Source organism: Gopherus flavomarginatus, chromosome 6, assembly GCF_025201925.1.
Source record: "Gopherus flavomarginatus isolate rGopFla2 chromosome 6, rGopFla2.mat.asm, whole genome shotgun sequence".
NCBI lineage: Eukaryota > Metazoa > Chordata > Testudines > Testudinidae > Gopherus > Gopherus flavomarginatus.
In genome coordinates, this window is record NC_066622.1 from 108278650 (window position 1) to 108305947 (window position 27298).

General features: G+C 39.0%; 1 protein-coding gene across 8 annotated transcripts in view; it reads right to left on the reverse strand.

Moving 5' to 3' along the window:
- Positions 1–27298, reverse strand: part of EXOC6 (exocyst complex component 6) — a 195186-nt gene that overhangs the window by 133332 nt on the left and 34556 nt on the right. For all 8 annotated transcript variants that reach the window (XM_050959380.1, XM_050959382.1, XM_050959381.1 and 5 more), the window contains exons 2-5: positions 14011–14182; positions 12655–12702; positions 12479–12569; positions 11396–11441 (exon numbers count right to left, since the gene is read on the reverse strand). In XM_050959380.1, coding sequence (XP_050815337.1) covers positions 11396–11441; positions 12479–12569; positions 12655–12702; positions 14011–14182 — 357 coding nt within the window. The remainder of the gene's footprint in view (positions 1–11395; positions 11442–12478; positions 12570–12654; positions 12703–14010; positions 14183–27298) is intronic.

Below are 27298 nucleotides of genomic sequence, written 5' to 3' on the forward strand. Positions count from 1 at the left end.
ATTGAGATCTGTAGGACTCAAGAACATAGGTATCAATGTCTTCAGACTTGCAGGATGCAGATGAGGAAGAGGGGAACAGGATCAGGGGTATAGGTCTTTTGAGAGAACTAGGAAGCTTAAGCCATATTCCTCGGGAAGGAGGCACTTGTCTCTCAACCACGTTAAAAAAGCTTCATAGTAATGGTGGGGATTCAGAGCCATCTTTGGGCTAGTAATCTCTATTTAGTTCCTTGGGGGGAAGTAATCCAAAGAAGTTATTGTGATCATAAAGAAGGCAATGCAGGTTACAAATACTGGGGTACTGCATGAAATACTTAAGGCAAAGAAGCACACACCACATCAGTCTTGGGGAACCCAAAAGTCTAGCATTTCCTTCACCTCTGACCAAACCTTTCCTCCTGGAAGACACGCTCACTTCTGGGTGGGCACAAAAAACTAAGAGTGGGAAAAAGGCATGTCCTGTCTTAAGAAAAGGCCCCCAAATACTCAAAAAATCTGTTAGAAAACTTTTAAACACTTAATCAGCTTCAAAAAATTCAAGTTGACAGTGCACTGTTAAGGGGGAGTAACCCTTTCCTTCAACATGTCGAAAAAAGATTTTCTTTAAGGAGATACAAATACTGCGGTTTCCTCTAAAGGGACCTACAAGTCAGAATATAACCATAACAAACTCTTTAGAAACTTGATTGGTTACAAAAAAGAAGGTGAACAATCTTTAACCATGAAGCATGCTAGAACTTTGGATAGCAGAGCACTGATTCAGAAGTACATGTTATTAGGGCCAAGGCTTAGTCTGGGTTGGCAAAGACATGCAGGTATACAATTTAATTCATTCTTCAAACAAAAACATTTTTTTAAACTTTGTTTTTGGAGCAATTTTTTCTCTCATATATAGAGATCTCTCAATATATAAGGAGAGGTGGCTGGAGTAGAATCAGTGTAAAACCATATAAACTATGGAGATTTGGTAATGCATCCTTAATTTCCCAGTAATTTTCTGAAACCTCCTGAATAAATCTGACAAAGGGTTAGGAGGCACGTAAAGCATCTGTGAGAATACACAAACAGAAGCAAGCAATCAGGGCCAGCTCCAGCGTTTTTGCTGCCCCAAGTGGCAGGAAAAACAAAACAAAAAAACCACGATCGGCACTTCTACTGCCGATTTGCCACCGAAGAGCCAGACTTGCCACCCCTTTCTGTTGGCTGCCCCAAGCACCTGCTTGCTGCACTGGTGCCCTGCAAGCAATACGGAAAACCAGATTTACAAAAGTTTTGGGGGGGTCATCTGGAAAGTTGCTACTTTAAGATATCTACATCACATATTCTTGGTTATCATTGGCTTGAAATCACCTAAGCTTCTTTTATTGTCTAAGTGCCAAAAATTGCATCATTAAAAAAACCAGTTAGGCTATCAAGACTTCTGGTGTTAAGTTAAACATATCATAAACAATGGCAGTGAGAAAACATAATGTTATCAGCATGTAATATTTAAACAGTTTTAAACATTACCTCTGAAGATACATATCACAAGTTTTTGTTTGGTGTTTTGGTGATTTTTTTTAACACAACTCCAGAAGGCTTGATTCAAATTTTGAAACAATATTTGACAAAGAAACTTACTTGGCACGACTCTCCTTTTCCTGACTCAATGTATTGCTTATTTAGGCTGTAAGCTCTTTGTATGGCCTGTCCTCATACTAGTCTGAAAAACACCTAACTTGCTGCCTGTGGTATATAAATAATAAATGCTAATTAAAAGAACAACCTTACATAAAATGAATTTCATATTCAATATGTTCATACAAACTGGTTTTAAAAATGGTCAATGCTAACAGAGAAAGAAAACCATATGACCTGGGAACAGCTACAAAAGTGAAAACAAAAATTCATGTCAAAGAGTCACCACCTTGACTGCAACATTACTTTTGTGAAGGAAGGGAATCCCTGTAGCCCAGTGTTTCTCAACCTTTTCGATACCAGGCAACAGCTTGCTGCCTTCCTAAACTGTTTCAGAAAGATCTCAGAGACTGGCACCGGTCCACAGACCAATCATTGAGAAACACTGCAGTCAACTACACAGCTTAAAAACTTTTAGATTTAAAGCACTTCCTTTAAAAATATTATTCAAGCAATCCACGGGGGTGGTTGCAATAAGGACTGTGCAATTTCTGTAGTTTTCCTAGGACAGCAACCCTTTACAGCTATTTTCTTCACAGGGATTGAACTTGAATCACCTCAAATAAAAAAAAAACACCAAAAAAACAATAGGAAAGAATAGGAAAGCACCACCTGGCTTTACGCACCTGCCTACTTTTGGTCCATCCCAATGCTTCCCACTTGTTATTTAACCAGACCTTTAAATCCCTTCCCTTCTATAGGAACAGGTTTCTCAAACTCATTTGTATTCTATGTTGACCAACTTTTCACCATAATATACTCTATAAGTTTATTACCATTTGTAGGGGGAAAAATTCTGCTTTCATTCCCTGCTCACTCCCACTATCATCATTTTTTATGAAAAGTCATCTACTTTTTGGACCTTTTACCATTGTGAATAATTTATCTTAAGAAACTATCAGTCTATCAATTTTGAAAACGTCACAAAGTATCTTTTTTTACAACAAGACTAAGCCACCATCTTTTCCTTGGAAGTTATATTATTGATAACTGTTATTACTTTAGCTGGCCTATGTTTTGCCTTTCTAAAGCACCACCAGCCTTGTAGTACAATGATCTATATACTATACTATGAGGATACTGTGATACTGCAACTACATAATTTGCTGTAGAATTCATTCATTGCCATAGAATTGTGTCCCAGCTTCTCAGCTTTCATTTTGAAAATAACGTTTCTGGTTCTTGAAGAGATAACATGAAACACACGAACCAAGCATAAACTGATATAGGGATGCTTGCCTGAGTCTGCAAAGTGCCTAAAACTGAAACTTTGAGATTTGTGAACTGCCCATTCATCCTAAATAGGGACACATGCTCTTCATAATTTGGGCATTTTCCCAATATCCCATACAATTCAACATTTTTGCCAAGCACTTCACCATTTTGTTGCAACCAGGAATCCCAATACTTTTTCCCCCTCTCTCCTTGCACTGTGACGACATGCCTATATCCGACTCCTGCTCTCCAGCTTTCCCTAAAAGAAGTTATTTGAATTACAGTGCATGCTTGTATCAGAGGGGTAGCCATGTTAGTCTGGATCTGTAAAAGCAGCAAAGAATCCTGTGGCACCTTATAGACTAACAGACGTTTAGGAGCATGAGTTTTCGTGGGTGAATACCCACTTTGTCGGATGCATGTAGTGGAAATTACCAGGGGCAGGTATATATATGCAAGCAAGCTCGAGATAACAAGGTTAGTTCAATCATGGAGGATGAGGCCCTGTTCTAGCAGTTGAGGTGTGAAAACCAAGGGAGGAGAAACTGGTTTTGTAGTTGGCAAGCCATTCACAGTCTTTGTTTAATCTTGAGCTGATGGTGTCAAATTTGCAGATGAACTGAAGCTCAGCAGTTTCTCTTTGAAGTCTGGTCCTGAAGTTTTTTTGCTGCAGGATGGCCACCTTAAGATCTGCTATAGTGTGGCCAGGGAGGCTGAAGTGTTCTCCTACAGGTTTTTGTATATTGCCATTCCTAATATCTGATTTGTGTCCATTTATCCTTTTTCGTAGAGACAGTCCAGTTTGGCCGATGTACATAGCAGAGGGGCATTGCTGGCATATAATGGTGTATATTACATTGGTGGATGTGCAGGTGAATGAACCGGAGATGATGTGGCTGATCTGGTTAGGTCCTGTGATGGTGTTGCTGGTGTAGATATGTGGGCAGGGTTGGCATCAAGGTTTGTTGCATGGATTGGTTCCTGAGCTAGAGTTACTATGGTGCGGTGTGCAGTTACTGGTGAGAATATGTTTCAGGCTGTCAGGCTGTCAGCAGGCGAGGACTGGCCTGCCACCCAAGGCCTGTGAAAGTGTGGGATCATTGTCCAGGATGGGTTATAGATCCCAGATGATGAGTGGGAGGGGTTTTAGCTGGGGACTGTATGTGATGGCCAGTGGAGTCCTGTTGGTTTCTTTCTTGGGTTTGTCTTGTAGTAGGAGGCTTCTGGGTACACGTCTGGCTCTGTTGATTTGTTTCCTTATTTCCTCATGCGGGTATTGTAATTTTGAGAATGCTTGGTGGAGATTTTGTAGGTGTTGGTCTCTGTCCTAGGGTTTAGAGCACATGCGGTTGTACCTCAGTGCTTGGCTGTAGACAATGGATCGTGTGATGTGCCCAGGATGGAAGCTGGAGGCATGAAGGTAGGCATAGTGGTCGGTAGGTTTTCGGTATAGGGTGGTGTTAATGTGACCATCACTTATTTGCACCGTGGTGTCTAGGAAGTGGACCTCTCGTGTAGATTGGTCCAGGCTGAAGTTGATGGTGGGGTGGAAGCTGTTAAAATCGTGGTGGAATTTTTCCAGAGTCTCCTTCCCATGGGTCCAGATGATGGAGATGTCATCAATGCAGCGTAGGTAGAGAAGGGGTGCGAGTGGATGAGAGTTGAGGAAGCATTGTTCCAGGTTGGCCATAAAAATATTGGCATATTGTGGGGCCATGCGGGTGCCCATAGCGGTGCCACTGACCTGGAGATATATATTGTCATCAAATCTGAAATAGTTGTGTGTGAGGATAAAAGCACAGAGCTCAGCAGCCAGTTGTGCTGTGGTATCATCAGGGACACTGTTCCCGACAGCTTGTATTCCATCTGTGTGTGGGATGTTTGTGCAGAGCGCCTCTACATCCATGGTGGCTAGGATGGTGTTTTCTGGAAGGTCTCCAATGCATTGTAGTGCATGCTTGTTGCATTGCTCCATGAAGCTAGGCAAAAGTGGATTACAGAAGCAGAGTTGGAGTCCAGCTCGCAACTAGGAGAACCACAAGCACAGGCTGGTGAGCTGTGGGATTTTGGAAACAACACAGCAGTTGAGACCTGCTCAACTAGAGACATTAGCCACTGTAGTCAGCTATCAGCTTCCCCCTTCTCTGGGGTACACTGGGAAGGGAAATTATGAGCTGGGCTACGTGGAGAACGGCATGGGAACAGAGACTTGGAGCTTCATCAAGAGAGCACAATGAAAAAAATCCATCCACAAAAATAGTCATAGCTGAAAATAATCAACAATGGATTTAATGTCACTTCATATATTTCAACTGTGAGCATTTGTTTGCATGGGGATGTGATGAATGGGGATTAGAATAAATTTACATTGCTACAGAATTTAGGGGTTGCTACTGTGGAATTTGGTCCCGTTGTGCTGCGGTTATATACTGCACTCATATAGCACCTTTCCTCTGAGGATCTCGAAGTCTTGGTAAAATGTACGAATCTCAACTCCGTATGAGATAAGGAACCATTGTCTCCATTGCAACGTATGGGTAACTGAGGCACACAAGGGCTAAGTGACTTTCCCACCGTTACACAGAAAGTCAATGACTAAGCTAGGAAAAGAACCCAGATCTAAACCTTACCCACAAGATCACAGTCCCCTCCATCTTTCCTACAGTGGCTTAAATAAGGTCTAACAACAGCCTTAGCAATCAATTTATTTGTTTACAGGCATTTCTATTGCACTCACTGTAGTACTGAATGCTTCCCACAGTACACTAACAATGTCAGTGCTTTTGTATCTCTTTCTCTAACAAATTCTGTTGGAGTTGTATATTCATCATTTTCTAAAGCAAAATCTGAAACCTTATTCAAAGACGCATACAGGCAGACACAGGCTATAAGATATAATACAGTTAAATAAAAAGCATGATATGATTAAGTCACTTTAAATCAGTCTTTAAAAGAAAAAAAAATGAAAGTCCAGAAGATTCATTATAATCTATAAACCCATATTGAGTAATAAAACACTGGGACCACCAACACCCCTTCCATTAAGACACTTTCTCCCAAGATTTAACCCCTCTATAAAACTCTCCAGCCAATCTTGTCTGTTTAGAGCAGATTCCTCATTTATTTTTCCTCACAACTATTCTTGTCAACTTGCATTATACATGGCTCAGGAGATAGTTAAATGGGATACAGAGCCTTTCACCCCTAGATCACCAGTTCAAATCCAGCCTAGGTTGGTAGTGACCAAAAATTGTTACCAACAGATGGCTGTTTGGAATCCACTGCGAACCTTCATTCTGGCAAAGTAAAGCAACACATATTCCAGACACATACTTTGCATTATCTTAAAAGGTGATGTCTATAGGAGGAAGTAAATAAGCTTCTGCTCTTTTGGATTCTTTACGATGTGTACAGAAGTCCTAAAAGGATTTTGTCCTAAAACCAAAAAATGCCACACCTTTTTCTCTGCTTGTTTTTTTTACATTAGCAATTCTGGTCTCGTCTGCGATTTTATGGAAACTGGAGTACTAGTGAAATTACAGTATTTTAGAAGCTAGAAATCTGAGAAATTGAGGAGGAAAAGTATTTTTATTAGTTTTTTGTTTTTGTTATCATTAATTTAATGTTAATATCCAATAAACTCTTGTGAGGAAAAAAAGGCTCTGTTAAAAAGTCAACACCCTTATCTTTTCAGTTAAGGTTCAGTTCAATGAACATTCACATTCCACATCTCTGACACTCTCAAGAAGCTCTTCCTGCAAAAACAAGCAAGACCAGTGGTACCACTGCAGTATTAAAGGGAACGTGGCTAGTGTACAACTCTATGGCTTTGTTGCTTGGCAAGCTACAGGAAATTACCACCAGAATTAATGTCAAATTCCACAGGATACCCCTCTATGCTCCCCCATAGGGAAGACTAAGTCATAAGGAAACGACAGTCCAAGGATCGGCACCTTTGGCACGCAGACTGTCAGGGAAAGCCCCTGGCAGGCCGGGCTGGTTTGTTTACCTGCCACATCTGCAGGTTCGGCCGATAGCAGCTCCCACTGGCCACAGTTCACCGTCCCAGGCCAATGGGGGCTGCAGGAAGTGGCATAGGTCGAGGGATGTGCTAGCTGCCACTCCCACAGCCCCCATTGGCCTGGAATGGCAAACAGCAGCCTATGGGAGCTGCGATCGGTCGAAACTGAGGACATGGCAGGTAAACAAACTGGCCTGGCCCGCCAGGGGCTTTCCCTGAGAGGCCGTGTGCCAAAGGTCGCTGATCCCTGCGATAGTCACACACTTAACGACAGAGTCATACTACAGAGAAGAAGAAAACCTCAGCAGTAGCATGAAGATACTGTCTCTCATCTTGAATGCTCCGAGGCAATGGTTCTCAACCAAGGAAACATTTACCCCTGGGGGTACACAGAGGTCTTCCAGGGAGTATGTCAACTCATCTAGATATTTGCCTAGTTTTACAACAGGCTACATAAAAAGCATTAGCAACGTCTGTACAAACTAAAATTTCATACGACTTGTTTATACTGCTTTATATACTATTATACGGTAAGTATCACACTGAAATATAAGTAAAATATTTATATTCCAATCAATTTATTTTATATGGTAAAAATGAGAAAGTGAGCAATTTTTCAGTAATAGTGTGCTGTGACACTTTTGTGTTTTTATGTCTGATTTTGTAAGCAAATCCTTTTTAAGTGAGGTGAAACTTGGGGTACACAAGACAAATCAGCCTCCTGAAAGGGATACAGTAGTCTGGAAAGGTTGAGAGCCAGTGCTCTAGACCTCCATGGGATTTCAATGCAGCTCTGAGGATATTGATGCTATTAGAGGACCTCCCACTTCGGCATTCCTTCTAGTGGGATGATGACGACATGTCCTAACCCCTACTCTGCTGGGCTAATACCTCTGTAATGACACAGTTCTTGACTTGCAGTTCCCCATGTAACATTTCCTCTCCTGCAAATTTTTCTACAGGAGATGACATAACCCTAAATCTTTAGAGGACTGAAGGTTATTTTTAGCTTTGAAGAGTACTGATGAATTCTCAAGAATAGTAAAAAAATAATCAACCCCAAAGAACCAATGGGAGTCAAACTACAAAAATAACACATCACCTGAAATCAAAATGCTGCTAAAAAACTGTCATTGTAGCTTACTCATGTGATCCCTCCATGATTCCACTCAGTAATTTAACACTCCTGCCAATAATAAAGCCAGACTGTTCCTGTCCTGTGCAACAGTGCAAGGAAGTGAGAGGGCATAACCATTTTAACTAGCGTGCTGTATCACCACTTGCAGCACGCAAGAAGCAGTGGGCTTCGCAGAACAGATATTCTAGCAAGCAGAAAGTGATATCTGTACGGTATGGAGCAGGAGCATATATTACAATGAGTATAGGTCCAGGGAGTTTATTTCCTCTTCCCGGAACAGTGAGTAGGAGACTGACTCAAGGAGTCAGTCTCTGTCCTGGGCGGCTCCAAAGATAATGCAACACCACGCTGCCCCTTACTCTGAGGTATGTCTACACTACGGGATTATTCCGATTTTACAGAAACCAATTTTTGGAAACAGTTCGTATAAAGTCGAGTGCACGCAGCCACACTAAGCACATTAATTCGGTGGCGTGCATCCATGTACCGAGGCTAGTGTCGACTTCCGGAGCGTTGCACTGTGGGTAGCTATCCCATAGTTCCCACAGTCTGCCCTGCCCATTGGAATTCTGGGCTGAGATCCCAATGCCTGATGGGGCCAAAAAATTGTCGCGGATGGTAATGGGTAAATGTCGTCAGTCACTTCTCCCTCCATAAAAGCAATGGCAGTCAATCATTTTGCGCCCTTTTCCCTAGATTGCCCAGACAGACACCATAGCAGAGCAACCATGAAGCCTGTCCAGCCTTTTTTCATTGTCACCGTATGTCTACTGGATGTTGCTGACAGACGCGGTACTGCAGTGCTACACAGCAGCATCCCCTTGCCTTTGCAAGTTAGCAAAGACGGTTACCAGCTCTACTTTACCGTCTGCTGCTTTGCAAGTTGACAAAGATGGTTACCAGTCATACTGTATCGTCTGCTGCTGTCATGGGTGCTCCTGGCCGGTCTCAGTAAAGTAGAGCTGGTAACCGTCTTAGCTAACTTGCAAAGGCAAGGGGATGCTGTTGTGTAGCACTGCAGTAGCCTCTTGAGTTCTACTAATGAAAAGTGCTCTATCAGAGCTAGATATTATTACCATCGTCCTCTATCAGCTCCTTCTTCTCCCAGTGAAGAATCAACACAATCTAGAAGCCTGTCTCTTCTTCGACCACTTGGATGCTGTGAAAATTGAAGTCAAGAATGAGGAAAGGTGGGGTTTTTTCCCCCGGGGAAAGGAATTAAAAGCTGATTTTCCTACTTGAACACAGATCAAGAATATTGGTGCAATGATAACGGAAATTAAAGCCAGTCAGGAGGCCCTCAAGGTTGGTCAAAAGGAATTAAAAGACATGATAAAAGCATCCCTAAAAGAATTCAAAGAGGATTCAGAAAGTGTACAAAAAGGAACTGGAAGATAACCTCAGGCAGAGAGTAAATCCAGACAGGTGGGGAGAAGGGAAGGGCCTGATGCACCAACTGCCTGGGGAATGAAACCATTCTGATTTAGTTGGGGATTGGTCCTGCTTTGAGCAGGGGGTTGGACTAGATGACCTCCTGAGGTCCCTTCCAACCCTAATATTCTATGAGTCTATGAGTACCGCGTCTGCCTGCAGCATCCAGTAGACATATGGTGACACTGAAAAAAGGCGAGAAACGTTTATTTTCCCTTTGCTTTCACGGAGGAAGGCGGGGGGGGGGGAAGCGGCTGACGACATATACCCTGAACCACCCGCAACAATGTTTTTGACCCTTCAGGCTTTGGGAGCCAGGAGCACTCACGGGACGATGACGACGGATACCAGTCCTACTGTACCATCTGCCATCCACAAGGGAAGGGAAGGGAAGAGGATGCTGCTGCGTAGCGCTGCAGCACCTCGTCTGCCAGCAGCATCCAGTAGACATATGGTGACACTGAAAAAAAGGCGAGAAACGATTTTTTTTCCCTTTGCTTTCATGGGGGTGGGGAGCGGCTGACGACATATACCCTGAACCACCCGCAACAATGTTTTTGACCCTTCAGGCTTTGGGAGCTCAGCCCAGAATTCACATGGTTTTCAGAGAGTGCAGGAATTGTGGCATAGCTACAGTCATCAGTCGCCCCTCCCTCCAAGAGCGTCCATTTGATTCTTTGGCTTTCTGGTACGCTTCTCTGACCTCCTTAAGTTTCACGCAGCACTGTGTTGAGTCCCTGTTGTGGCCTCTGTCCATCATGGCCTTGGAGATCTTTTCAAATGTTTTGGCATTTCGTCTATTGGAACGGAGTTCTGATAGAACCGATTCATCTTCCCATACAGAGATCAGATTCAGTATCTCCCGTACGGTCAATGCTGGAGCTCTTTTTTGATTCTGGGACCGCATGGTCACCTGTGCTGATCAGCTCTCCACGCTGGGCAAACAGGAAATGAAATTCAAAAGTATGCGTGGCTTTTCCTGTCTACCTGGCCAGTGCATCCGAGTTTAGATTCCTTTCCAGAGCGGTCACAATGGTGCACTGTGGGATAGCTCCCGGAGGCCAATACCGCCAAATTGCGGCCACACTAACCCAAATTCAAAATGGCGATACCGATTTCAGCACTACTCTCCTCAAAGGGAAGGAGTACAGATATCAATAATAAGAGCCCTTTATATCGAAATATAGGGCTTCGTTGTGTGGACGGGTGTAGGGTTAATTCAGTTTAACACTGCTAAATTCGAGATAAACTCGTAGTGTAGACCAGGCCTGAGAAGATTGCAAACCTGTGATCTAGCCCATAGGTAGTAAACAGCAAACACTAATCCAACTCTGACGTCTAGGGAATGTCTTTTAGAGTTCACATTTTTGTGCATATAGTAAAGAGAAAATCTTTACACATTACACTAATTGTTTCAAATAAATAAGAGACTAACAAAATTTCTGCCACTAAAGGAAGATATATGGAAAAGTGAATTATACATTTTCATGTACTGTGATAGATTACCGGGGTATTAATGAACCAAAAAGGGACCATTATTTTACCATTTCTACTGAATTTCCTAAGGATCACTTTTATTCTTGGTCCTTAAATTGTTTTAGAGTATTAATAAAGGTTTATACTTCATGTCCTAAAATATATTTCCATTGCATTCATGCTTGTTTAAGTAAAAACTGTTTTCTCAAGTTTCTTAATTAAGATCCTAGAATTGTTTTATTTTTCATGTAACATCTGTTAATTTGTAATGGCACACTTGAAACAAGGGCAAGGAATGATGAAAAGACCTGACTATATGATTCACTATGTCTTGACCTTACTAGTCTTCATCCATTTGTTAATAACTGTAAAAGACAAGTAGATGAACCCATTCATTAAAAAAGTGACACTTCAGTTATAGAAAGAAATTCACTCACCTTTTTACATTCATCTGCTCTTTTAGTTTGCTGTACATTTCCAGTACTATATAAAACAAAAATATTAACCGATTTAGATCTTACTGCAAATTAAATACTCTAGTTAATAAGAAAAAGAATATATACTTTAAAATGAAAAGTATATACTGTATATTATTTTAGTCTTACTTTCACTTACACACTTTTCTCAATAACATATTACAATATGAAGACCAAGTAGAAGTAGCAAAAATAAGGTTCTAGATTGCAGATTAAGAGAAAAAAGTAAACTATTAAAGAGAAGTTAAATAGTAAAGAATTTAAAAGGAAACAGTAGTTTCAAACATTTCTCAATGTAAACACACCAACTTTTGTTTAAATATCTGTCAACCAATCATGTTCATAGCACACCATAAAAAACCTGGGGAATTTCATATGTATTACCAGTTAATGGGAACAGTTCATAGAAAGGCAACAGTACCATCTGCTGTCATTATCCCAAGTCACAACAGAAAGATTACGTAGTACCAAGAAAAAGATTCAAACCTATCTGCCAACATCATAAACAGAAGTCAGTCTTTTTAAATGTACACTGTGAAATGCAATGTTCTCTAACTGTATACGAAACAATGTCTCAAGATGGTGCTGTTCCATAACATACTATTGTAATACTGCACTATGTTGAAAGATGCTACTATAAATAACATTCACAAACTTTTTAAAGTTTTCCCTTAAATTTTTAACCACAGGAAAATAAATATTAAATAACAATTTCAAGGGTTTAAATGCAAACATATTTATTGTATGATAAAAATACACATGCTTAATTTTTTTTGTACAATCTATGTCCTCTCGTTGTTAGCTTGCTAATAAAGCTGCATGTTTACCCTATTACAATTATTATAGAATAAATATACCATAATGAGATTTAAATTTGGACACATTTGTAAGATCCTAGTAACACTTCTGCTAAATTTCATGTTATAGAACATTGAAATATGACAGAAAAAAATAATATTGCTGTTGCATTTTGGGTACAATGACTTATCTCATTGACTATTGTATTTAGTCAAATGTCACTACTGCACTATATTTGTAACTCACCTGGAAGACATAACTGCAGTTTTTCCACTACTGTTGTAATATTCCGCTGCTGAATTCTACATCGGATGATTTCCTCTGTTTGGGCTATCACCTTAGATATTTTGTAAAAATTACAATTAAATTATGCAAACAAATTTAATTTGCTGCAAATATTCAATTAAAAACCATTTTCTCACCTCTTTCCCAGCATCTTGAAGCCTTCGGTTGGTATCAGTAACTTGGACCTTAAAAATAATTTCACCTTTGTTAGACAAATATGCACATATTGCCCTAATGTAACTGCTCACCCTTGTAATTAGATCATGCTTCATGAGAAATTTAGAACAAAGAAATGCAAATTCAAATTAACTCTACAGCTTGAACTTGAACTTTTGATTGCAAAGGGCTTTTGTTAACTTCAATTACTTATGACAGTTCTTTCTAACAGATTCTGTGGCAAACTTCTCAAATTTACTTGGGATTTTTGAACCTTACTTGTTTCTGTAGGTCTGTCAAACAATTCAAATCATTGACCCAATTGACCACTGGTCCCTTTTTGATAACCTCAATGAGCTCTATGTGCCATTCATTGTCTGTAAGAAATGGTGATTGCATTTTATGGTAATTAAACATTCATACTTTGCTGAATGCAAACACTGGGTGGTTGATTAACATCAAACGTGGAAATCTCCAAACCACAGCAACATTTTAATGCTGCAGGTGCAGGCAAAGCTCGACCTCAGATTTTCCCACATATTAAGTGACTCATTAGGTCATCATAATAAGGAAGCACATTCTAGTTTATTAAAAATCTCATTAATTTCCAAACAAAGATGCTCAATGACCTCATTGACGCTGTATTTGGTCTCTTGTTATCTGAATATCCTTTATATAATGCTCTTCTAATCATAACCTCTGGTGAACTACGCTCATTCTGTCTGGTGTGCATATTTTGCTTTCCAAAGTGTAAAGAGAGCTAAAAGGGACAGGTCTCACAATTCATTATTCTGCATTCTGACTTCTGAGTAAACCTTAGTCCTCACTTCTAATGAATACCACACCACCACCTATTCTTTTGGGGAGCACAAGAACACTTTTTTAAAAAAATGTGCAACTGTAAGTGGAGGCTTTCCAAAAGAATCAAGATTTCTAACAATATTTTTTCTGAATCTGAAATTGAGAGGTCTTATACATAATTTGGTAATCAAAATGAGAAAATCACAAGACCTGTTAAAAGAAATATTGCTTTTATCAATACTGTGCCTTTTAAAAGTCTTCCAGAATTACTTAATAAATTTATTTTTGGCAATGTTTTATACAAAATTATAAATGAAGAAATCATAAAATGAGACCTAAAAAGGTATGAACATAGCACATTTATTATTATAGTAGACAAGACATTTCTGAAAAGCTATACAATTTCTGAAAATTTAATTGTAAACATCAGGATGTGTACGCATATCATGAAAGTCTTATCCCTTAAAGAAGAAACATTCCATCTAGTATTAATCAATGATAGCAATATACACAAGTTTAAATAAGTAGTTTCTTACCTTTAATTTTCCTGCATCAGCCCTTACTTTAAGAAGTTCTGTAATAGCATCCACAAAGCCCTGATGGTGAAAATTACACATCTTTTCTATCTCTCTGTCATGGTTACGTATGCAAGCATCTAGTTTTTCCATAAACCTTTGGTGTGCATTTGGCTGGTCATCATATACAGACCTGTTAAATACAAATTACAAAACAGAACTTTCTTTTTTCTGACTAGTTTAGCATAACAGATAGGGACCATTACTGAAATCTTAAGGTTTTCATCTTTTAAATTCAAACTTTGCATCACAATGACATAATTTGTGATCCACACCGCTGATATTATTAAACAAAAGACATAATTCAAAACTGAGCTCTGAACCTGAGCCTTATGGCATTAATCCCAGTGCTTCACCAGTTATATCATGGTTGACCTCTACCTCACTGGTCGGTTACTTATGCCCTTATGCTCAAATATGAGTACAAAAGACTCAGCTTCTCTAATTACTCCAAATAGCATGGATCACTTTTTCATCAAATTCCACTGTTTGTTAAATATAAAGAAGTGCAAATATACATACTTATTTTTCTAGTATGTCTAATAACAGATTTGCCCAATTAAATACATTTTGCATGACTCTAGCCAAACACAGTTAAGAAATATCCTGAAGCATTCAGCCCCATAGTGGACTACAATCAACAGTAACTAATAAAATGCAATCTTTTTTCTCATAAAAAGATTTATATACAGTTCCAAGAATGCAAAAGGGCCAATATTTTAAAACACAGATGCATAAAGTTTCCACCTAAATCTATGTCTAGGCACACAAAAATGGTCTGATATTCAGAAGTGGTGAGCCACCATCACTCCTATTGACATCAGCCCTTTTGATAATCAGGCTGTTTTTATTAAGGATCCTAACTATGGATTTAGTTGTCTAATTTTAGGCATCCAGTTTGAAAACTTTGGCCTTGGGACTTCACAGACAAAGAAAGGAGTCTGGGTTCTTCTTCCTGAGCTGTTTATAATCCTACTGATGACATACAATTGAGGACTAGGAAGCAGTTACAATAAAAAGCAAAGTTGAAAACGTGGTTTGTTAGTTCTACCTGTTTTAATAAATTTTGGGTTTGGAGTTTTCGAGGGTTTTTTTTTTTGCAAGGGTGGGGGTTGGTGGGTTGGGTTGTTAATTCTTTGAAGGTAGAACAAGGATTTAGAGGCCTCATGGAAGAACTGAACATGAAGATTGTTGAACTTGTTCAGGGGACTAGTAGTCACATGAAGAAGGTACAGACATTAGAATGGGCAAGAAAAGGATATAGTGGGTGGTTTATCTTTAAGCTTCAACAGAAGCTTCAAAGAGGAGTGAGAGGTATGGGCAGCTAAACAGCAGCGAAAAGGACAGAGTCCTTAAATATGATTAGTGAGGGAAAGGCAATCAAAGGATTAGAACAGTGACTTGACATGGACACAGTGGTGGGCATAGTAACACAGACAATGCAAAAGTCAAGGAAGCCAGTAAGAAAGTTTTAGTATTGTCAACCCCAAGTGTTCAAAAATCATCAAACTCCCAAAATTATGAAATTGGTTTAAAAATCATGGGATTTTTAAAAAACTGAATTATTTTAATTTGCCTTCTAGTTTTTGGGCCTTTTCACGTTTTCAGGCTTTTCTTCACAACCAGAAGGGCTAGAAACTTACTATTTCCCTCCCAAAAGGAAAGCCAAGATTCTCATGTAATTATAGGTGCTGGAACTAGGGGGTTTGGGGTTGCTGCTGCGCCCCCTAGCTTGAAGTGGTTTCCATTATATACAGGGTTTGCAGTTCAGTTCACTATAAAAATTGTTCCAGCAACACTGCATGTAATCACCTGACCTGGGCTTTAAGAAAAAACACCAAGATACTATAACTTGGATAGAGTTTTTGGCCGCGTATTGAGACAGATCATACATCTGCATTTTGAGTACTTTATTCACAAAACTAAAAATATTTAACATTTTGCTGACACCTATAGGCGAACAGTCATAGCACAAAAGAGAGCCTTGGACAGGTCATCTTCCATGGAAGCCTCAACTTTCATCTCCCCCTTGCAGTTGTTTATTGCACTGTTGCTCAAATATTAGGAAAAATAAAATAAAACCAAAATATTGGAGAAAAGACTAAAATAAGCAAAGATATACACCTCTACTCCGATATAACGCAACCCGATATAACATAAATTCAGATATAACACAGTAAAGTAGTGCTTCAGGGGGTGAGGCTGCGCACTCCAGCAGATCAAAGCAAGTTCAATATAACGCGGTTTCACCTATAACGCAGTAAGATTTTTTGGCTCCCGAGGACAGCGTTATATCGGGGTAGAGGTGTAGCTGTGATGGAAATCACCCCTGCATTCACACCCTACAAACTACTGTAATAATCTCTGTAGAAAATATGCCTTGTGAGGTATCATTTGAAAACTAATAACTCACTGATCAATAATATCATGATGAAACATGTGGTAACATAATATGTAAATTTTTTAATGTGAGCTGAAATTATAACTGAGGTGTGTTTATCAGACAAGTCTGGGGAGTGGGCAAACCCATTTCTCAAAGACATAGGACAAGCTGATGCCTCTAGCCAGATGTCCTCGAAGATGATGGGCCATCACCTATCAAGTGGACATTCTTTGGCAAGGAAGGGGAGCAAGAACAAACAGATCAGCATCTTAGCAAACAACAGCATGAAACCTCTTTCAACACAAAACTCCGTAACTCCAACCTCACAGTGGGAATGAACTTCATCCAGAGTAACCCTCAGGAAAATGCAATAAAAGGGTGACTGAACTACAAAAGTGAGGGGCAGAAACACCCCCAAGGGATCTCCCCCTATCTCTCTCTCTCTCCTTTTCACCTAAGACAACAAAACAAAACACTGGATTTAGGCAGCAGGTCCTAGCTGAGTGTTTGGTCAGCAATGTTTCTAGAAACATGTGGCAAGTGACTTCACCTTGAACCAAGTCTAGTTCGTTTAGTCTTTATAGCTCTTATAACCATTTCCAACTTTAATGCCGTATACTCATACTCATTTAAAACCTATCTTCTTGAAGTTAAATATATTTGTTTTATTTTTTAATTAAAATTAATCCAACATTGTGAATTGTTTGGGTAGCTCCATTTTAGGTAATAGACTGTTGAATACTGATCTCCTTAAGGGGGCAATATATCTAGACTGCCCAGGAGAGGGCTGGACAGTGGCGAACACACATTATGGAGGTAGGAGGGGGAACAGGAGTATGTTGGGATCACTCTGCAAGTGCTAATCAAGGCTGGTGGAAGCCAGAGTGTGAATGATGTGTGGCTGGCAGGATGCAGCTATACACAGACATTCAGGGTGGAAGGCTGGAAGGCTGCATGCTGGAAGGCTGTTTGTGAGCGTCCCAGGTGGGAGTTACAGCAGCAAAGCATTGTAAGACACCCAAGTGCACAGGGCAGGGGTCACATAGCTCTTCACTGGTCTGGATTGCACCCCAGAATGTCATAATTGTACAGACACTAGTGTGCAAACATTCCTTTAGTTTTACTCTTCTGCATGTATTTTTATAAACAACAAGCTTTTGTTCTCTCTTACAAAATGAACTTTCAGTACAGACATCCCCTTAAGAGAGTCCTCCTATATGACAGCATATGATTTCTTATTTCTGTAACTTACTATAAAAACTTAGCTTTAAATTTTTAAGAAAGGGTATTTGCTATGAGTAATTTCAATCCAAGGCAAACTTTCCTCCAGGCCTTCCATACCACTTAAATCCTTAAAAAAGAATGTGATGTAAAGTCCCTTGGATAGGCTCTCTGCATTGGAGTGAATTTCAATCATAAAAATTTCCTTTTTTCCCTCTTTCATTCTTTGGCTAAGAGATTTAGCTTTATTCCTTTTTTAAAAAGTTGCTGAGATCTTGAGTCCACAGAGGGAAAACTGGGAAGCAGAAAATATTGAGGGACCTACTGAGACATTTAAGTGGAGATTCATATTGCTTTCTTAAGGTAGAGTCCATTTATTTGTCCCCAGAGTACATGGGGGAAGTGTTAGCCTCTAGCAAAGTGGAGGATTTCTCCTCTCCCTCCCAGCCCCCAAAGACCTACTACTGCTGGATTAATCTTTGACCAAGACCAACAGTTTTCCACTGTGTCTGGAAGGAGGCTGTAGATTTAGTCTGAAGTTCAAGAATTGAGGAATGTAGAGTCTGGAGCCCTCTAAGTTTTTGTAATCATCTTGGCCGAGTTCTTGGGGAGGGGAAGAGTCCTATCCTTCCATGTCTCTACAGGGAAGTATGACTTCCCATCCTTCTGAAATTCTTCTTCTGACTATACTCTCTGGGGAGCTTGGGGGTTTACTAGAGTCATAGAAACTTACTTGCTGAATAAAGCTAGAATTGAAATGTCTGACAAGGTCTGGCACTTCTGAGGAGAAAAAAATCGAGAGCCTTGAACTATTGAGATTTTTTTCCACACTGATACTGACTTACACTTAGAATGTCCAGCTGGGGAAAGCAGTTGAAGTCAGAGGAGTAAAAGAGGTAATGAGCAGCCCTGTACAAAAGAGGAAGTTATTTTCAAGAGCAAGCAGATCCCATGACTCCCAGATAGTTTGATCCACTAATACATGCAAAAAAGTGATGCAGGGTGCTGAGAACTGTACTCTCTAGCCCCCTACCATATCATGGGCAAATCCTGAAAGCTGCTTGACCTGGAGCAGCAAATGCCATGGTACTCCAGGGTCCTAATATGGGACAATCATCTGAGCACTATTCTGTCTCTGCTAGAAGATGAAGGGGCTAACGTGCTAGAACCTAGAGAGCAGAAACATAAGGGAAACAACTTTGCAGTATATTCCTGGAGAGGGAATGAGAATGCTGAGGAGAAAGAAGCCACCAAAACATGGCTTGGAAGATATTGTGGACACATCACCTGCTCCAGGAACACTATTGGCAAACTATGAGCATGTTGTTAAAGGAATTTGGACTTGGTCACACTTAAGGTATTTTTCTGCCTATAAAACAAGCTGGACTATTCTATGAGAAGCTGAAGCCATCTGCTTGGAGCTAAAAGAGAAGATGAATTAAAGGTTGCATGTAGAGGCAGTGCAGCTGGCTGGAGCGGGGTGGGGAAATCTCAAAAGCAAGCAATTGGTCACTCTGTTTAGCAAGTTCAACCAGCAGAGAGATACCTATCGGGCCAGATTGTTCAATTAAGCAGAACAAATTTGTAGGTTTTCCTATAATATACACTGCCCAGTCAACTGTAGTATTGCTGGAAGAAGACAATGGAAGGACAGTGGTGGGAACCTTGCACTGCCAGTTCTACACAAAGAGCTTCCTTTTCCAAGGTTATCTATCTACACTGTTCATGAATAGGAGGTTTTATTAAGTGAATTTATCACAATTTAATATTAATAAAAAAGGAGGGCTAAAAAAATAGATGAGACCTAAACGCAGAAAAGGACTTTGAAACATGGTGTGATGAAACAAACTCCATACACTGAATTTTTATTATTCAAATACATAAATGAGAAAATAATTGGGCACTAAGAGATTGGCAATATATCAAAGATGTTATCAAACAATTCCCAACAAAACAATGATCAACTAGGAAATTCTTGGAAGCACTTTTCCAGGTGCAACATGATGCAGTGTCCAGTACGTAATGAAAAGAATCAGTATTCCTTTTTATTTACGGTTTTTATATGGGGCTCATCAGCTTCATACCTAAACATTTCATATACATTAAGGGTTAATACTTCCCTAATTCACAGAGGGTAGGGAAGGATAATCTCAGCACACCCACAGGAGGTTGCAAAGTATTTTTATTCCCATACTGCAGAAGGAAAACTGAGACATAAAAAGATTACGTGACTTGCCAAAAGTCACACTGAGAGTCAGTGGCAGAGTCAGGAAGAAAACCTAAATCTCACATGTCCCAGTTCAGTCTCTTAACCACAAGACCATCCTACTTGTCTATAGGGACACCTAATATTTACTGTTTTCTATATTGCATCGTGCCTTTCCATAGAAGCAGATTAACAAACTGTTGATGTGTGTATTCTCTAAAACATTAACTGATAGACTCTCTTTAAGGTTCAGGAAATAACACAAAAAGTTACATTATAAAATGATCCTAATGTAACCAGCACAGCACAGTTTTTATGCCTTACATATGTAAAGAGCTCCATCTTGTGGGAATGATGACAAACCTTTTCTCCAAATTGTGATGGAAAACATGAAAGGGAACTTCTAAAATCAAGCAAGTTATCATTATATCACAGTGTTTCAAATAAATGTATATTTTTATAACCTAAATAAATGAAAAGGTGGGAGACATTAAACAAAATGTTTATTAGGTAAGGTTGTATAAACTAAATAAGGTTGTATAAACAGAGATCAGATCTACATCTATTTTTTCTTTACTGACCAACTGGTATGCACTACTTTAAGAATATCACTAAATACTTAAATTTTAAACTTGATGTTAAATTTATAACAGCTTTCCTTTTCTCTTTTTTTTTAAAAAATCAAGTCTCTTTTATTTAGTGGGATACTCATTACTCTCACTTCATTATTATCTGTATTATTTCCCAGGCTCCATTTACCATACAGCACATTATTGGACTTATATGATTTGGGAGGGACTCCTGAATAATGTGATACTGCTTCTCCCCTCTTCTCCCTCAAATGCTCTTACTCTCTTTTCCTCACATTTTACACTGCCCCCAAATTTTCAACTCTGATTGTGCCACGTTTGTGCTGAAAACGTGTATTGTAGAAGTTGTTGAGGTTTTCACAACTGGAGCTTTGCATACACAGAAGGTATTGGAGGCGCTTGGGAGCCTCGGTGCAGTTGAGGCTTTTGGTACTGGGGAAAAGATGTATGTGTTTGGGGGGCGGGGGATGACTTCACTTTGGAGGGGGAGGGGGAAGAGAGAGACAGGAGAGGGAGAAGAAGAAGATGGGAAATTTGAATTCCTCGTTCTCCACAGCAATCTTGACAGCAACCTCCTGCACCAAAATCTGCCAGTACATTGAATAACACTAGAGATGTATATCAGCTTAAATTTTCTGCTAAAATAATCAGCTGTGACGCAGGTAACAATGCTGATATTTAAATCATCCTTAGTAGGTTTCAGTGTCAATACCCTTTTGAGATTAAATGTGGGCCGCTCATCTCCGTCAGAACTATTGTTTCAAAGCTGTCTACAAGCTCGTACAGACTTACTGTGTAGTCATCACTCTAATCACGGATATCTTTTGGAAATACAAGGGCAGCTGTTTACTTTGTAAACGATAGCTTAGGTTCTGGAGCACTACTATGTGCCAACTCTCACTCTTCTACCCGCTACCTTCTTTTTGTCTTTAATATCAGGGCTTTGACCTCAAGAACAGAACCCTAATAGTTTTGTTCAGTTTCACACATGAACTCAACAGGGAGAAAAGCTTCAAGAACTTGTAGAAAGACATCAATTTTTCGGTAGTTCAATTGTCAAACCCTCTTGAGAGAGGCACTCTTTTTCCTTGGACAGCTCTACACACCTACATTAGAGCCCTGAAGATCCCACCACCATTTTCTAATCTTTATTCCCCCACATCCTGGACAATCTGTATCCCAACCACTGAAGATATTAAAGAGAATATTGCCTTAATTATATATAGGGGGCCATTTGATCTACAATTCAAGGATTCCCTCCCCACGCACTCAGTGCACCAACTTCACTGACTTTCCAGCCTCTAACATCTCAAGGAGCAAACAACATTATTTTAGAAGGCCTTTTTAGCATTTAACATTATATGGTCCTCATGGACTTCTATTATAACTTTCATTCTGCCGGAAAATGCAGAGGACTGGGCATCAGGAGACACGGGTCAGGTACGCTCTGTAACTGGGGAAGTAGCAACTTCTTTGTGCCTCAGTCTCCTCATCTGTACTGTGGGAATATAGGACTTACTCAGACTTTTATAAAAATGTTTTAATATCCTCAGATGAGAGGTGTTATAGACATCCAAAGTATTATTACAGGGAGTTCAAGAGAGATTAAGCAGAAACTTGATTTATTGTATTTTGTGGGTTGTGCACAACTGTGCTTAAGGAGTATATGGACTCTTCCCAGGTAGTGACCATAGGCACACTGACAAGCCTCTTCAAAAGAGATAGAGGACAGGAGAAGCCATATCCTGCCCTGCACTGGCCAACAGTGGTGTGAAAGGAAGACTTTATACTGAACATTACTTAAGGTAGTTGAAGCCCTTGCCCTCAAAAGATGCTCTCGGAGTCACTATGCTGCCAGGAGCTCCCACTACAGAGATGTACCTCTTCACCCTTCCCACAATGTATATGTTCTGTTGTAATGCCACAACTGAGCCCTGAATGTCAAGGTATGGTATCATCACATTTCAGAGACTTTTGGTCTTATTTATTCAGCATATAAATCCTGAAAACAGCTATAATAGCACAAGGAATTTGTTTTTATTTAAAATACTAAGATTACATGAAGGGGGTTAGGAGACTAGAAACTATACTTAAAAGTGAGACTGTTAATATAAGGAATTTTTTAAAGTAATAAGTGAACAGACCAAGGATATTTGCAAAGAAAAGTTTCTCAGTTTATAGGGTCAGACTTCATTTTTAACACTACCTTTGAAAATGTTTCATAAATCATTATAGCAAAAGCCATACTCATTTCTATCTCATGCCCATGGATATTTACTGGGTGCAAAAGTTTTATGCTGCTATGTAGCATGCCAGTTCGTGAATCATTCACAGGTAGAAACAGAAAAGCTAGAAATATTTAAATTCTTTATTTAGTGAGAAAAATAATAAACTTTGCACCAAAATAAAGATCAGTCTAGCAAATATTTTAAAACCAATAAAATCCCTAGACACATGAATGTACAGTCATAATAAAGTGCAAAGTCCATTTAATAAATTAATTAATTCTAAGGCCAGATGGGACCATTGTTATTGTTTAGTCTGATCACCTGTATAACACAGGCCACAGAACTTCTCCATGAATTCCTAGAGAGTATCTTTTAGAAAAACATCCAATCTTGATTTTAAAATTGTCAGTGATGGAGAATCCACCACAGCTCTTGGTAAGTTGTTCAAATGGCTAGTTACTCTCATTGTTAAAAATTTACATCTTATATCCGGCCTGCATTTGTCTAGCTTCCACTTCCAGCCACTGGATCATGTTATACCTTTCTCTGCTAGACTGAAGAGCTGATTATTAAATATTTGTTCCCCACTTAGATACTTACAGACTGTAATTAAGAAACCCCTTAACCTCTCTCTGTTAAGATAAATAGATTGAGTTCCTTGAGTCTAACACTATCAGGCATGTTTTCTAATCCTTTAGTCCTTCTCGAGGCTCTTCTCTGAACCCTCTTCAATTTATCAACACCCTTCTTGAATTGTGGAAACCAGAACTGGACACAGTATTCCAGCGGCAGTTGCACCAGTGCCAAATATAGAGGTAAAACAACCTTCATACTCAAGGGTCCCCTCTTTACGCATCCAACAATTGCATGGGCACTCATGGCCACAGCATCACACTGGGAACTCATGTTCAGCTAATTATCCAACTCAAACCCCTGCCCCCCCCCCGGAACTTATTTAAAGTCACAACTTCCCGGGACAGAGTCCCCCGGTAAGTATGGCCTACATTCTTCACTCCTAGATGTATACATTTGTATTTAGTCATATTAAAACACATACTGTTTGCTTACACACAGCTTACCAAGTGGTCCAGATCATGCTACCAGTGATCTGTCCTGTTAATTATTTACCACTCCCACCATTTTTTGTGCCATCTGCATAATTTATCAGTGATGATTTTATGTTTTCTTCCAGATTATTAATAAAAATGTTAAACAATATAGGACCAAGAATCAATCTCTGAGGGATCCCATTAGAAACACATCCATTCAATGATGATTCCCCATTTACAATTATACTTTGAGACATCAGCTAGTCAGCTTTTATCCATGTAATGTGATCCTTGCTAATTTTATATCTTTCAAGTTTTTTAATCAAAATGTCATGCATTACCAAGTCAAATGCCTTACAAAAGTCCAAATATATTATATCAACACTTTCACTTTTATCAACCAAACTTGTAATCTCATCAAAAGATATTAAGGTAGTTTGACAGAATCTATTTCCCACAAACTTATGTTGATTGGCATTAATTATATTACCCTCCTTTAATTCTTTATTAATCGAATCCAGTATCAGCTGTTCCATTTTCTTGCCCAGGATCAATGTCAGTTTGACAGGCTCATAATTACCCAAGTCAACTTGTTTAGCCTTTTAAAATACTGGCACAACATTAGCTTTCTTCCAGTCTGCTGGAACTTCTCCATGTTCCAAGACTTATTGAAAATCAACATTAATGGTCTGTTGAAGCCGTGCAAGACAGAAAAGCACTTTCCTTTGCAATTAATACCTCATTACAGTTAATTATGTATGCAAGTAAAAGCAGCGTTATCTTTACTTGTTCTTCCCCTATCCTATAAAAGACTCCATTATTTCCATAATACTTCAGACCTTTTATTTTAAAAGTATACTTCAAAATCAAAGAAAGATTTTAATTTCTTAACCTTGCTATAACTTCTACATACATAGAAATGTTATATAAAATGAATGTATTCTACACAGAAAAATATATTTTGTCTGTCTTAACACATTTCTCAAGACAACAATATTTTTCTGTCAGTATATGCCTGGACTACCCAGACACCCAAAGATTTTCAAGTGTTCTCCATTTATCCCAACTATTAGCATAAATGAACCAAGATATATATCTGTCCTATACTTCAGTACTCTTAAGTTCTCAATACTCATTACTGCTCAGATGTAGACTCTCTTCAACAATTTCAGGTGAGACCACTAAGTTACTGACACTGACAATGTAGGTTCTCATCACTCTTACCTGAATTGATTAGGTCAGAACTGAAAGGCTGCAAATTTGGTTGGCACAGATATAGTAAAGAACAGCCTAAACATAGTAAATTACAACTGGCTTGTCATATGTCTAGGCTGAATTACTATGTCTAGGCTGAACTCTGCAATAGCATCCTAATAATATTTCCATAAGCCCACAAGTAAAAGGCATTTTACAATCAAAAATGTTGAAAAATTTTCTGTCCCGGGAGTTTTCAATCTAAAATTAGCTGTGAAGATAAAACAATCTGACAGACAGGCAGACTGGTGTAGGTCAGCTGAATTCAAGAGGCGAGATTAGCAATGAAAACAAAGAAAGGAAATGAGTAAACTACAAGAACAAAACGTCCTTGGATATATTTTGTTTACCAAGAGTTAATGGCCTAGATTTGTAAAGGTATTTAGGTGCTGCTGCACTCAGCATTGCAACTCCTACTTGATTTAGGAGCCTCATTTTCAAAAGAGATTTAAGCATTTGGGAGATAATCAATAGGATTTAGGCTCCTAACTGACTAAGTTCCTTTTGAACAATAGATTTAGACTCCTAAATCACTTAGGCATTGCAATACTGAGCACAGCAATGCCTAAATATCTTTAAAAAACTGGGTCAACATCCCTACTATGAAAAATGCTGAGTCTTTGATGACCACAAGTGCACAGGACCTTAACTTTAAAAATAATCCAAAAGATGATAGCTCCAGTAGCAGTCTTCGTTCACACCATGCTGTAACAATGATTTAGTCTTCTCAAAGAGAAACGTGCTATCCAAAGTATTACCAGCACCGTTTTCTACAGAACATGAGTACTTCCTTTAGCTCTCCCATCAAACTGTAGCCTACTTTACAAATCACGGAATCACAAAATAAATGTTAATGCAGGATCATAGAACTTTAATTATTCCAGAAATGTAAGTTAAATGAAAACTTTCCCTTTGTACTATTTTACAAACAAGTGTAACAAAGACAAAGATAGATTACTCTGAAGAAGTTATTAGTTAATTTTCACAAGTTTTAAATACTACCTTACCTGTTGTATATTATCTTATATGGTATGCAATATTACAAAAAACAGCATTAAGATTTAAGCTGTTTAACTGAACTGTTTCAAAATTTAAAATATATTTTTGCAGTGTCTGGAAAACTTAAATTTATCCATAATAAATCAATAAGTAAATAATTTCCTATGGTGGGTTTATATCTACTCAACTGAAAGGAAAAGTTTGGTTTCTCACTCATCAGAAGTACTTCAGCTAACATTTCGCAATCTCTGAATCATAACTATTCATGTTATTCCTTCTGCTCTTTTAAGCCACTACCTATTCACTTGGTTACACAGCTACAGTAGTAATTATTGTGACAATCACAGTAAAACACTGCTTTAATCTCAAAACTGTAAACAATTTAGGCAATGAATGCATGGTTTATACATTCTTGCATATACAGTACCGTATTTTACACATCTGACATATTGAAAGTTATCTTCCACGCTTGTATCTGAAATGTTATTTGGACTAATCTAAGAAAATAAAGAATTACTTACTTTCCTTTAATAGTTCTCTGAAGATATCCATGCCAATGGATTACCATTCTAGAGTTCTGTGGGACTGCACACAGTTCTGGCAGAAACCCTCCCAGATAGATCTGAGCTGTTGCATGCAGAGACATCATTGCACAGTACTTTGGTACTGTGTGTCGAAGTACTTGGGCAGTCCCTAGTGTTCCAAGAGTTAGTTCTTTTCAATTATGAGGCAAAAATACTCCCTTAAAAGCTAATTTAAAATTATATAAATTAGGAAAGTTACAGATCCTCAGTTTTCTATTGAGGAGGGTGAGTAAATGGTATTCCATGAACCTGCAGGTTTTCAGAAAATAATAATTACACCTAATTACCTCTTCTCTAAAGATATACATCTCAGATGATTGCTCACTCTAAAAAGCTTCATGTTTTAGTAGAAAAATGTAATCGATTGCAAGCAGTGAGAGAAACATGGCAAACTGCCTGGACTAGTAAGAACAATTTAAATATAGTTTATATTTTTTATGTATACTATGAAGGGATCTTGGCACTTGAAGTCCCCAGGAGGTAATTTGAGAGGCCATCAACCCCATTCCAGGTGTCAAGGGAAAGCAGAAGACAGCTGAAGGAATGATCAAAACAGATGCTGGATGAGAGGAAGATGATTCTAGAGAATAGTGTCTGGGAGACAGATGGTACAGGAAAACCCAGCCTACCTTAAGGGGCCTGGAACCAGGAGCCTTGTAAAGTGAATGAGGTTAAGGCTCCCCTCTCCCCCAGCTGGCCCAGATAGGTATTTGGGGTAGTTAGACCCACCTGGAA